The sequence below is a fragment of the Tinamus guttatus genome, unplaced genomic scaffold (genome assembly GCF_059628265.1).
Source record: "Tinamus guttatus ecotype Peru unplaced genomic scaffold, ASM5962826v1 Tinamus_guttatus_pri_ptg000030l, whole genome shotgun sequence".
NCBI lineage: Eukaryota > Metazoa > Chordata > Aves > Tinamiformes > Tinamidae > Tinamus > Tinamus guttatus.
In genome coordinates this window covers 3,882,536-3,895,395 of record NW_028288564.1, presented here as the reverse complement: position 1 = coordinate 3,895,395, position 12,860 = coordinate 3,882,536, and the positions used below count along the sequence as shown (strand labels likewise).

The window sequence follows — 12,860 nt, the reverse complement described above, 5'->3', positions numbered from 1 at the left end:
CCAAACCCTACAGGACTCCACACAAATTCCACGATTCAGCTCCCACAAAGAAAAAACTCAGCCATGTTCACCAGACATATTCTCCCAGGACATAAGGCAGACATATCCACAGTCAGTAACTTCAACACCATTTTCATGCACTGGTTCTATCTTTAATACTTTTGAGTGCTTTGGAGCAAATATCTCTGCTTTGCTGGAAAAATCAGCACTAATTTAAGATGACAAAAATAGTTCAGTACATCTACAGCACATCTACAACATGGTCATGGTCCCATGTGCTGATCTGAAAGGCTACCAATAACACTAAAGTCATGCCTATTGCCATTACATGTGCAGAGTGCCGAGGGAAGGAGAAAAAAAAAAAAAAAAAAAAAGTTTCTCATATGTGAATCATTCTAGTAAAACAGTGGGAATGCTACTAGGCAAAAGTGCAAGTGTATGGTGCCACTTAAAAATCCAAAAGTGTTAAAAAAAAAAAAAATGTTTTGAATGTTTTGAATATAACTATTTTGCATGCAAATGCAGCAGGCTCCTCATGTGTTTTACTTAAGCAGTCAATCTTCAGTTGAAAACCTGTAGTCCTGCAGCAATGGTCCCAATGAGGAATAAGAAAGGACAATGCCTTAGACAAATGTGCACAAAACAAAAGGAACAGGGGGAAGGTCCATTAGATGCAGTGATTCTTAAAGTGTTGTATCACTTTTTAAAATTAATAATCAACATTTACAGCGGGGGGAGGAAAAAAATGGACAAAAGTCAACTATTGATAAAATCCATTAGGAACTCCGGATACTTATGGAAAGAAAAAAATGAAATCAGAATGAATTTTTGAATTTGAATGTCCACTTTGATACATAAACACCACACATTGGTATCAATCTGACAGGATACATCTGTAAATCAGCAAACACATTAACTAGTTAACCAAAATCAACACTTCACTCCAAGAAAAGTATCTGTTCAGATAAAACACTGATAGATGTTAATGGTTCTAAAATATCAGATTATTAAACAGGCATGCCTATCACTATTTTCAGGGAAAAAAAAAAAAATCAGGCAGTCTCAAAGCACTGTAAGGTCACAAATATGCATGATCTAAAAGCCTCTGAGAAAGCATAGATCTGCTGTTAGACTAGGCAATATTTCATTCACCGGATTTTTTTTTTTTTTGAGTTTAACATCAGTGATAGTTCATCAGTTAGTTCAAGCAATTCTATGTGAGGACAGCAAGCATGGAGAAGTGTTACTGCATAATTCTTAGTTATGGTGCATGTTATTACAAAATAACTCAAGGTTTACAAAAGTTTTATTAGTTAGCAAAGGTAACTAATGCACAAACATTGACAGTAAGTTATCCCAGACCATAAGAAGAGGTATTTTATCTTCTTAACTCCATAAACACACACCTAGCAGCAATGGGCAAGAGCTAGGCTTCTCTAATCATTCTTACATATTTTTGGCTTAAATGCTTTTATTGTCACTCAATATGGATTCCAATTTAAAAAGAAGATCACTAAGAGCTCCAGGTCAAAAATCTCAGGCGAACTGAAGTTAGGAAAGTGATCAGCAGTTGATTCCAGAGCACCATAACATTTATGACATGTATCTAGATTAAATTATTAGAGAAGAAAACATGAAATATCATCAACAAACTCGGTCAATGTAGATTTCAGAAAAATACAGGAAAACAATTAAAAATAACTGGATTTCTTATTTACAAAATGACAGAAACAACACAACACATACACAGAAAGCAGAGAGGGAGAAGAAGTTGTTAAAAACAAACAAACAAACAACAACAACAAAAACACACACACACACAACCACACACACACACACCACACTCGCATCCCACACTCCTGCAGTTTTTGCTTGAGACTGATGGCCTGTTTTTCTGTGGAAAGCAAAGCTTCTGAAATTACCCAATCCATCCGGCTGTACCACCCTCTCTGTTGCCTCCATTAATCTATCAGCAGTGTAAAAGTTAACAAATTTGACAGATCTTGGATGAAACTGAACAGGTTTCACAGGAATTTGCACCTGTCAGAACAAACATGCAAATAACACGCCCTGGCAGAAAGGCTACAGCCTAATGTCAGCGAACCCGTATCCCTTGGTCTGCCCGCCTGCAAGTACAGGAGGAGCAGGAGCACCTGGAGCCTCCTGCCCACACTGCAGCTTGGGGACACCAAGGAACAGGGACCTGGAAGGAGAAAGAAGAGCAGTTTTTAAGGGAGCTACCAGGGACAAAAGAAGCAGCTGGCAGTACTGGGGCTAGAGGCTGAAGGATGCAGTAGAATTTAACAGATTGAACACCTGGTACACAAACCCCTAGAAAATAAAGGCCCATTCATACCTTAGTGAAACCTAGGTCTCACATTTATGACCTTGTGGTACACTGCTGTATACTTATCTTTTTAAAGGATTTTTAATCTATTACATATTTTATTATTCAACATTCTGCTATGTCTGGACAATGGAGCATTATTTATTCAGCTGCTTGGTGTGACTTTTCAGTATATGCTATGGTTTATACTGAATATAAATAAGTCATATTTAATTCACAGAAAAAAATGTAAATAAGCTATACATAATGCTTTGATCTCCACTGAGCAACAACACACATTAATGTAAGCAGTTCTCCATTGTAGTAAGTTTTTTTTTTTTTTTTTTTTGGGGGGGGGGGAGGTAGGAAAGATCTCTAGCAGAAAGACTAAGAGTCCATTAAAAAATTCTAAATATTAAGCCTGCTACACTACTAGAGGACCCAAAGCTCCCTGATCTCCACACATACAGATTTGCACTGATGATTCACTGATATAGTAGTAAGACTGTATAAATAGAACATGAAAAAAAAGAAAACAAACAAACAAACATAACCTACAAATAAAGTCCACCTTCTTTAAAACCACTAGCTCCTTGCTATAGGAGTTTCTTCAACATCTGATTATGTCTTAGGAGCCTATAAGATAACTTCAGTCCATGAAGTGATTACATATACTTTAACAAGGACATCTCTCATTAGCAAAATAGAAACTCGTGTAGTTTGTAGTGAATGGACATGTTTAATTGTTCTCCCTTCTCAAAGAATAGCCATGAAGACATGAGGAGGGCTAAAAAAAAAAAATGGATGTAACCAGGCACAGGTGTCCCATGTTTTCATCAATAAGCAGTTACAGCATCTCTCTGTTACAACAGCAAGGACATGTACCCAACACATGAAATTGCTGCAGCTGGTTGAAGGGGGAGAGGAGAATCACACAGAAACACAGTTTAGTTCTCAGAGGTCTGATCAGACCATCGAATACAGAAGGAGGCAGTTGCTACCTCTCAAACTGTAAAACTAGAAGCCTCTCATGAGTACGCACACATACAAAATTAATGGTACTGGTAAAGAGCCATTCACTTTAACAAAGAAAGAGCATTTGCAAGATAAAAAAATGTTCCTTTGAGCACAGCAAGCTATTAATAATTCAAAGACTTACAGCTCACCCAACTATCTACACTCCTCTTAACAGTTCAGAATGAAAACCGAACTGCCTCCAAAGGCAGAAAATACCATTTTAAAATCACAAAAAGAGAGGGTATAAGCATAGTAAATACAGAGAACAGATGCAAAGCTTAGGGGGGATTTGGTTGCAATAAAACAAGGAAAAAATGGTACAAAACAGAAATTTAAAAAGAAAAGTTTAAGAAAGTTGAATCACTTGACCAACATATTTCCAAGCAGTCATGTGTCAGAGGGTGTTGAAAATTAGCAAGTCCTTTGCTTAAAATAAATAAATAAATACTGCACATTAAGTGTCAAGAGACCAGTAAGTAATAGTGTTCAAAAAAGAGAGACAACTAAAAATAAATTTTAAATAAAATTCTCGAAACAGACACAGTGACTGAAAGGATATTTTAAAACATTTGCACATCATATCATAAGTGCAAGAAACCTGGTTGTAGGAAAATTGTAGAACTGAAGAATCCCTCACATACAGTGCAGAATACAGTTACACCAGCATTACTGTGTTATCTCCTCTACACATTTCACCCACATAACAAGTTTTATAAGAACATGAATCACCACCATGAAAGCAAACAATTACACTAATATAATATGCTGGATGGGATCTCTGGAGACCACCTAGTCCAAGCCCCTACTCAACCAAGAACACCTAGAGCACGCAGCACAGGACCCCAGCCAGATGACCCTTGAACATCTCCAAAGACAGGGACTCCACCGCCCCTGAGCAACCTGTTCCAGTAAGTATACATATTACAAGCAAATCTACTTGTTTCTGTAAAACAAAACAAAAAAAGTTTAAGTAGTTGGTGGCAGCTCAATTAAGTATTCTTAATGAATCTTTCTTCTAATGCACACAACTATCTTTCCAACTACAAGTGCATTTCTTTCAGAATAACAGCAAAAATATAAACACAAAAACTCTATTTATGCAAGTTTTAAATGTTTTTTTTCCCCCCATAACTAACAGTCCAGTTTTTAGATTCTCCTCTGACCAAGGAAAAGAGAAGGCTTCAGACTCCCTTGCCTTTCCTTATCTGAAGGCCAAGTTCCTCCTGCTGCAAAACTGGAGGCATAGGACAGGAGACATAAGCATTTAATCATCATTGTGGATTCTTACCGAATTCTCTGTAAGCAAGTAGTTCTGCGAGAAGTTAGTCCTAACAATAACTTTTTAAAATGTTTACCTTACCATTTTTGCCTAACTTGTCAACTTGCATTTGCTTCCCTTGGCATATGTAAGAAATAAGAGTGTTTCACTTTTTGAATAAGCAACTATAGGACTCTACACATTCCTCTGCCATAAAAAAAATCCTGCCTAACTGCTAGAGTCCACAAGTTAAAAATATTAAAATAATAAATAATAAATATTAAAATATGAAAAATACTACAGACAAGTTATCTGAAAGTTCAGGTATTAGGGCAAGAACAATGCGGATAAACACAGAAAGACCGATAATGCAAAACTAACACACTAACTCTTGGACACTGCAAGTACACAAAAGAGGGAAAGCACTAACTGTAATCCCAAACTAGCTTGAAGACTTCAGACACACAGCAACAAGTGAAGGCAGCTTTACATAAGAACTGTCCAAAGCACAGAAACAGAAGTTTGCCAATCCTTAGTTCTAAGCCAAATAAACATTTTTAAGAACACCCAATTCCCATGTAACTCAGTAGATTTTGCAATTACCTTCTTAGGACAAAGAGCTCTTCACCAAAAGCAGTAACTAAGCCTATGCAGCTGACTGATGCTGCAGCTAATGCATCAGTCTGTTTAGTGAATACTCAGGAAAGCAGGGAAGAGCAGACCCTGTAGGGGCACCACAGGTACCGAGTATGGCAGATGGGAGCCAAAGAATTCACACCAGAAAGAGGTTCACTCGGATTTAATGAGCACTTCAGACATGGAGCTGTAGAATATAGACATGGGTGCAGAGCAAAGGCACTTGCATCCCATATCAGCTGTAGCGCATCACAGAGACATGATATAGACGGGATCTGCAGTTTCTCCTTGAGGGTACACTCTTCAGGAATATAGCAAAAGAGTGCTGAGAAGGAATGATACCAAACAAATCAAACCTTGCAAAGGATAGACAATTTCAAGGAAAGTATGGGCAGAAAGAATTAAACATCTAACCTGAACCCCCTTCTATTATGAGCCCATTACATTTCAACTTGTATTTTACTAGATCACTTATTCAGAAAAGTTATCAAGAACTAGAATTTTACTAAGATCACAGCAGGATTCCTGTGCAAACTGTTACAAATTGCTGTTTGTATGTAGCTTCGGCTCCCTGTTACTAATTCTCATGAGGTATTTTGGCTAGGTAAACTTGGTATCCTAACTCAAACATAACAAATAGGGTTAGGATGGACCTCCAATATAACTGCATGGACTTTATAATCATACACTGATGTGAAATACTCTTTAATACACAATTTAACTAGTTGCTAAAATAAACATACACTTGCATAAAAAACATAGGAAGCATTAAACAGTGGAGAAGACAACACAACAAACTGAAATACCATTTTTATTTCATTCACAATCAGTTTGTAAAAGGGACTTTATGAATCTGCTCTCTTAACAGAGGGTATAAATATTAAGTTAAAGAAGCTTGAGTCCTTGCTCATCATTCCTTTAAGTAATAAGGCCTTTTGATCTGAGAAAGGGAGCAGATAAAGAGAAACTTGTCAGAGTCTGAAGAAACACCTGCAACAGAAATTCTTGTCACAGAATTATTCCAGAAGAACTACTCTGGAAATGGGAAAGCTAAGGCTTAACAGAAGTCATTTTAACAGAAAGGCAAAAAGGAAATAAAAATTCCTTTAATAAAAAGAAAAAAAAAAAGAAGCAATCAACATCTTAAAGGATTTTTCTGTGAAGGAAACCCCTATTCTCTTTAGCAAAGGCAATGAGACTTCAATCTCTGCCAGCTTCTCAGATCACCAATAAACAGGGTGAAGAAAATTCAAAACAAACAAACAAAGGATCAAAAAAACAAGACAGTGTGTGTATATAAATATATCTTGTTGCTCATCTTTCAGACTTCAAAAAAATAATAATTCATGTACAGGCCATGTTTTAGTCAGGCTGAACTAAATTCCTTACATGCAGTCAATACTGAGACCTACTACAGCTACTGTCATCAATTACCTAAAGGGAATCTAGAAAGTAGCAAGAGAAAACAAACACACAGAGCACTTTGCAACCCCCAAGAGAACATGGAAGAGCCTCCTCTCCTACGAGGCAATGGACAGGACTCGAGCTGGGTGACACATTTCCCTGTGGAACAGGGCTTATAAACAGAGCGGCGCCGCTGCTCCCCCGCAGGACACACACGGGCCCCCGCAGGCAGCCCCGGCGGAGGCGCCTCCTCCCCCGCGCCCTCCAGCCGCCAGCTAACGGCGGGGGCTTCGCGCCGCGCGCGGCGGGCAGGAGAGCGGCGCGGCGGGACACGGGCGCGCGGGGGGACCCCGGGCCCTCCCGCCAGGCAGGGCCTCCGGCAGCCGCGATGGCAGCGCGACCCGCCCCCCCCCACGGCCGTTACCGCCCGGCGCGCGCGGGAGGCGGCGCGGCCGTTACCTTCGCTCTTGCCCAGGATGCGGCAGCAGAGGCTCTGCAGCAGCACGTTGGGCGACTTCTGCTCCGCGCTCGCCATGCTCGCCCGCGGCGGGGGCGGCAGAGGAGGAGGAGGAGGGGGCGCGGGCAGCGGCTCCCGCCTCCGCCCGGCGCGCAGCGGCTCCGGCCCCTACGGCGCCATTTTAACGGAACCCGCCGAAAGCCGCAGCGGCAGCCGCCGAGCGCCCACAATGCCCCTGCGCGCCGGGCGGCGCCGGAGCGCGCCGCGCCGAACACGCTCCGCCGCGCCCGCTGCAGCCGCAGCCGCAGCGCTCGGGTTCCGTGCGCGCGCGAGGCCCCCTCCCCGCGCCGCGCCCGCCTCCCCCGGCGGAGCCCGCGGGCTCCAGCGCGGGGCGGCCGCGGGCAGGAGCGGGAACCGCCACCCCGAGGCAGCTCCGGGCGCTGGGAATGTCCTCCCAGCGCTGGCCTCGACCCGGGGGACAGCAAGTCCCCGCGTCTCGGCACGCAGGTGCTCACGGCCTTGCTGTCGTTATGTAACGATATAATCAACCCCCAGCGAAGTATATTCATAATTTATGCCATGTTTTGTATATCTGGAAAAATATCAATGCATGCTTGCATTGATCAATGCACAAAATCCACATAAAACTGTTACACATCAGTGCAAATCCGGGACAAGACTCCAGGAGAACCACAGAACCGCTACAGCTGCCCCGATGGACACTGCCCTGCGACGGGCAGCCCCTGTCTCCATTTGAGCTCTCCGGGGCTACTTGTTCCGCGCCTGGTGTTGGAGAGCAGAGCAGGAGGCCCGAGGGACTCGCCATGCCTGAAGGCTGGGTCGCTCGTCACCTGCCCCTGCCCTGGCAGTCACTAAAGAAATCTCCATGTGAAAAAGTACAGCGTTTTTGTTCTGCTAAAACTTACAGCTGTGCGAATTGGATACTGTTATTTGCATAAAGAGTTTATCATCAAACCATAACATGAGTTTATAATCCAGTGTTTTCCACGCTCACTCACTTCTCAGTCAGTTCACGCTAGGTCCAGCTCAAATTCTCTCACCACTCTAACTAGGGAATATGTAACTCCTAAGGAAATTTAACTTTAGACTTTCCTTTATGGGAACATTACAGATGCAGACAATGAATTTCACTCCTTGCTGCCTCATTATTAGTATAAACTAATCATGATGGCAAGCCAAGAAGTAAAATTGGTTGTGGATATCTGGCTTTCTGTCATTTCAGATATTGTAGCAGGACTATCATAATCTCACCATTCACATTCTTTTGATCCTAGTGATGCTTTCTTTAGGCTTTCAAATTAAAGTTGAGATAAGTCAGCATTAACAGAGTTATCAGAATTTGACCTTGCATGAATAAAGGGCTTCTAAGCTGATTCTGAAAGACTTTTAAGACTACATTTTTTTTCCTTTTCCCTAACACGTAGCAGAATAATCTCTGTTCTTTTCTCCGTCCAAAGGAAACATATCAGCTGTTCTACAAAGAGTAGGTGACTCATTACTGCTGACTGTCACATTACATTTAAATTTTATCATGAAAGGTATTAATCTATCATACAGAATATAAGGAGTATATATGCTCACACAGAAGAAAAGTTTCAGCAATAATACCAGGAAGTGGGGCTGCTATTAAAAATCTCCAGATTCCAAGGAAGTCCAGTCGTTGACAAATATCCTGTTACTACTTTTAAATGGATGAATTAAATCTAATACTTCTGTTCATCCTGGCCATTTTACCCATGGCAATTGTGTCAGTTCTGAAAATAGAACACATTATGGAAGAGCACAATACAGAGCATGCTGTTAAAGTAGATTTACTCATGTGTCAGCAAGCAAAAGCACAATGACTAATTTAAGGTTTTCAACTTCAGCAAATCTGCATGTGAAATTATGCTTCCGAAATACCATCGTAACAATCAGTTCTGTTAGATTATTGGGAATGTATTCTTTCATTTCTAGCCCATTTTTGCTGAGGTGACGAGGCACAGAACATCAGCATGTTCTCATAACTGTTGGGTCTGTTGCCAGTTTCAAACAAATTTAGTAGTGGGATAGAATCCTTAAGGATATTAATAAACATTTTGTAGAATCCAGCAGCCAAGAGAGTGCCAAGATCCAAGTTAGGACCCTCATGAGAAGAAGGATAAGGAGGACTTAGTTCTTCCTGCTCGGTTTGCTATTATCAAAGTAGGTGATGCATATGGACAGCACGTACCTGTCTCGGAAGCAGCCAGAGCACCAGGTGGTTCTTATCCAGCCAGAGAGAGGATTCAGGAAATGAAAGTGTAAGTGACAGAGAGCTCTGGAAACAACATTAGAAGTAGGTAGAGAGATGCAGAAAGAGTGCTAATTCCCAGGAAATATAAGAAACAGAGCTTCCTTAGCCCTACTGGAGTGGTTTGGTTTCATATAGATATTCTCCCTGTGCATAAACAGGACTCAGATTAAAAGAAAAATTGATCCAGACCATTTAAATCTCTTGAGTATTAGCTCTGCATTGTAGCCTACATGTTGTAACTTCAACAATATTAGTACCTAGTCAAATTTCTCTAGTTTCAAAACTCTTCAGGTGATTGAGGAGACAGAAATGCATTCCATACACACACACACATTAATATGCCATATACCTACAGAAAGTCCATTGTACTCATATATACACCCAGAATTAAACCTTAAAATACTTAAGAGAGAGCAGAGACTGCGATGTAAGCTATATAAGGATAAAACTAAGGACAATTTCTTTTCTCTTTCTTCTTCTTTTAATTTTGGAACTTTTTTTTTCAGTATTACAGTAAGATCGCAATGTTAAATGACTATTACTGGCTCTTATGTAAGCCGAAAGTATCACTAGTATTTTATACATGGCACAATCTTCTGGTGGTGCCTCCAATATCTGATAAGTCTTGTGTTTCTCTATATCCAGCACTACTTACACATAAACAGAATTCTCTTCCACCATGAGCTATATAGACACACGCACATGCACACAAATACTGAAGCCCACTCACTATTTAGTGTTATTGATTACACGGAAGTCACCAACATTATGTATCATTCTAATGAACACTATGACTACAGCCAGCAAAAAGGCGTTCCATCAAGCTCAGTAAAAATACTCCTTGGCATGTTTTCCATGCTGCCCATGGTTACATGACATACATGGTGCTGCAGGAAAATAATTCGTATGAAATCATCATCCATCATAAAGTGATTCTGAAAATATGATCCAATGCTGTTGAAATATTTTGTATTCAGAAAGTAAAGCTACTCTGTGAGAACTGTTTTGTAAAAGGCATAAAAATAGTTTTGGAGCCTGGAGTTAATATTTCCAAATACATATTTTGTTCTGGTTAAGACATCACCTACTCAATATCAGTTCTGAACTTATCTGACTCTGATATTTTATAGCAAAGGCTTTCAATCTTTAGACACAGGGAGGACACTTTCAAAGTTTCAAAGATGCTGACTACGAAATTGCTATGTAGCAGAACAATCATAAAATATGTAATAGTGTATTTCTAATGAGGTATTTCTATAAAAGCAATAGCAACACTAGGCAAAAATAACTCATTAAATATAGCATAAGTCAATAACAAAGCTCTATGAAGGACTGCAGTACTTTGCAAGAAGGAATTACAGGACAATAGGACTTCTTAAGATCCAACTATTTTTTGTAGCTAATTTTGCTGTAAAACAACAGGGTCAGAGATAGTTTTTGTATTTTGTTAACTTTATTTTGTTTACACATCTCCCTGGCTGACTAATTGTCAGGTCAATGGCAACCCTTATTTCTGTCAGAGCTGAAAACCTCAAGATAAAGTTTTGTGTGTTCCAGAGGGGAAAAGACAGCAATCGGTTTGTTGGGTAGAAACAGATTCTCTCAGTGTTTTTGTATTAAATATCACAAAAATGTAAAATGATAAGCAACTATCCTCTTTTGATTGTACTTAAACTTTCTTTATTTGGGCCATTTTCTTATAGGGTATTCAGTAAGGGGTCAGCCTGGAAACTTCACTCTGTAATGCTTTTTAAAATATTTATTGATTTTTCTGTTCTCTTCTGAGTGTTTGGAGGGTTTTACTGCTACTCATTTTTTTTATTTTTGCAATGAATTAGTCAGGAAAATACTGAAAATGATTGCGTAGTTGTATTAAATGTACAGGGCAAACAGTCTGAAAGATAGAGGAACACATTTTCTTCTTTCTCACTTTTTTTTTTCTCTGTAAGTTTATTTCTAGGATAGGAATTCGTCACCTTGTAACAATATGTACCACATTTCCAGGCAGACAGGATTGTCAAGGTAACAATATCCCTTGCAGAATGCGTCCTGATCTTCCTATAAAGAAGAAAATGTTGAAAATGTTGAAAAAAAATCCCTATTCACTTCAGTGGACTATAAATATTCTTGAAGCTGATCATGGTCTTCTACCATAAGAAGCCAAAGAACCTTGATTTCCAAGACATGTGTTTCTCCTGGATGCTAGGTCCTTTGACCTCTCATCTGCAAAATGGGGTTAGTGCCTACCTCTGGGAGACAAGAGGCTGCATTTAAGCTCCTAAAGTTTATCAGCAGGTGTTTTAAAAAATTATTTATATTTAAATGGGTTATAGAATGACTTCAGTTAAAATTGTGTGTAGCTGCTAATCTCATACCAGTCTTTGCTTTTTTCCCATTTCCATTCTTGAAGATTACTGACTTCGGTCACAGTATTAGGAGGAGTCTGCTTGTATTGCCGTATGTTTGGAGTGAAAAGTAAGAACAGACTTCATTCCATAGCCTTCTTCCCAGAACAACGATTCCTGCCACATTCCAGCCTAATGATTAATATCCTGTGTATCTAAATTAATGAATAGGGTATTTTTCTTTACTTCCTGGTTAGAAAGATGCCGTATTCTGCCTAGTTAATATCTGCAATATATTGGTCTTGCAAAGTGTCTTTGAAGGCCCAGATTAACAAAGACATGTAGGAATCTGTGTCCTCGTTGCTTTTAAAACAGCATCGGGTTTAAGACTTGTTAATGTTTCTAAAATTACATGCTTTCAGATGCTCAGATTAAAGGATAGAATATAGAATATATTCTATATATATAGGGTATATATATAATATTCTATATAAAATATAGAATATATATAATATATATTATTATTATATATAGAATATTCTATATAGAATATATATAGAATATATATATTTTATTGCTATAGAATTTCAAAGCACTAATTATCCTGTAGCAATAAAGAGGCCATAGTCAAGAAGAGCAGTGCCAGGGCTACAGAGACCTGGTGGTGCTTCAGTGTATGATCAGTGGAACCGTAGCTGGCTCCTAGCTGTACGGGAACGTGTGCTTTCCTGTAGCAGGGTCGTTCCTCTGCAGGTAACTTTTGTTGTGCTTCATCAGTCAAAGTTCTATTAAAGGAACTTACAGCTGCTGCTTTAGAAACCAATCTCAGTACTTCTTTCCTCCTGAAAATCTGAGGTTGAAGTAGAGATGAGGGAGTTAAAAACATATTCCAGGGACTCAGGCTGTTAGAGTCAGGCACAAATATATATGAGCAGATGCATTCAGATAGCAACTGGAGCCTTTGAAAATGAGGTTTGTTAACTCTATTTCTTGGGTTTCCTCTGTGTAATTAGATCAGCTTTTAACTGATCTACATAGGCATATCCTGTGTTTCAGTTTATGATAACAGCCAGATAACACCTTCCATCTCAAAATGTCTGGCTCTGAAGCAGACAAGTGTT

At 39.7% G+C, this 12,860-nt stretch overlaps 1 protein-coding gene across 1 annotated transcript in view; it reads right to left on the bottom strand.

The window, feature by feature from the left end:
• The window catches only part of TUBGCP3 (tubulin gamma complex component 3), a 45,340-nt gene extending 38,153 nt beyond the window's left edge, over window positions 1-7,187 (bottom strand). Inside the window, exon 1 of the mRNA XM_088530209.1 lies at window positions 7,101-7,187. Within this exon, the coding sequence (XP_088386335.1) occupies window positions 7,101-7,176 (76 nt within the window). The 5' untranslated portion in view covers window positions 7,177-7,187. The remainder of the gene's footprint in view (window positions 1-7,100) is intronic.
• Window positions 7,188-12,860: the final 5,673 nt, after the last annotated feature.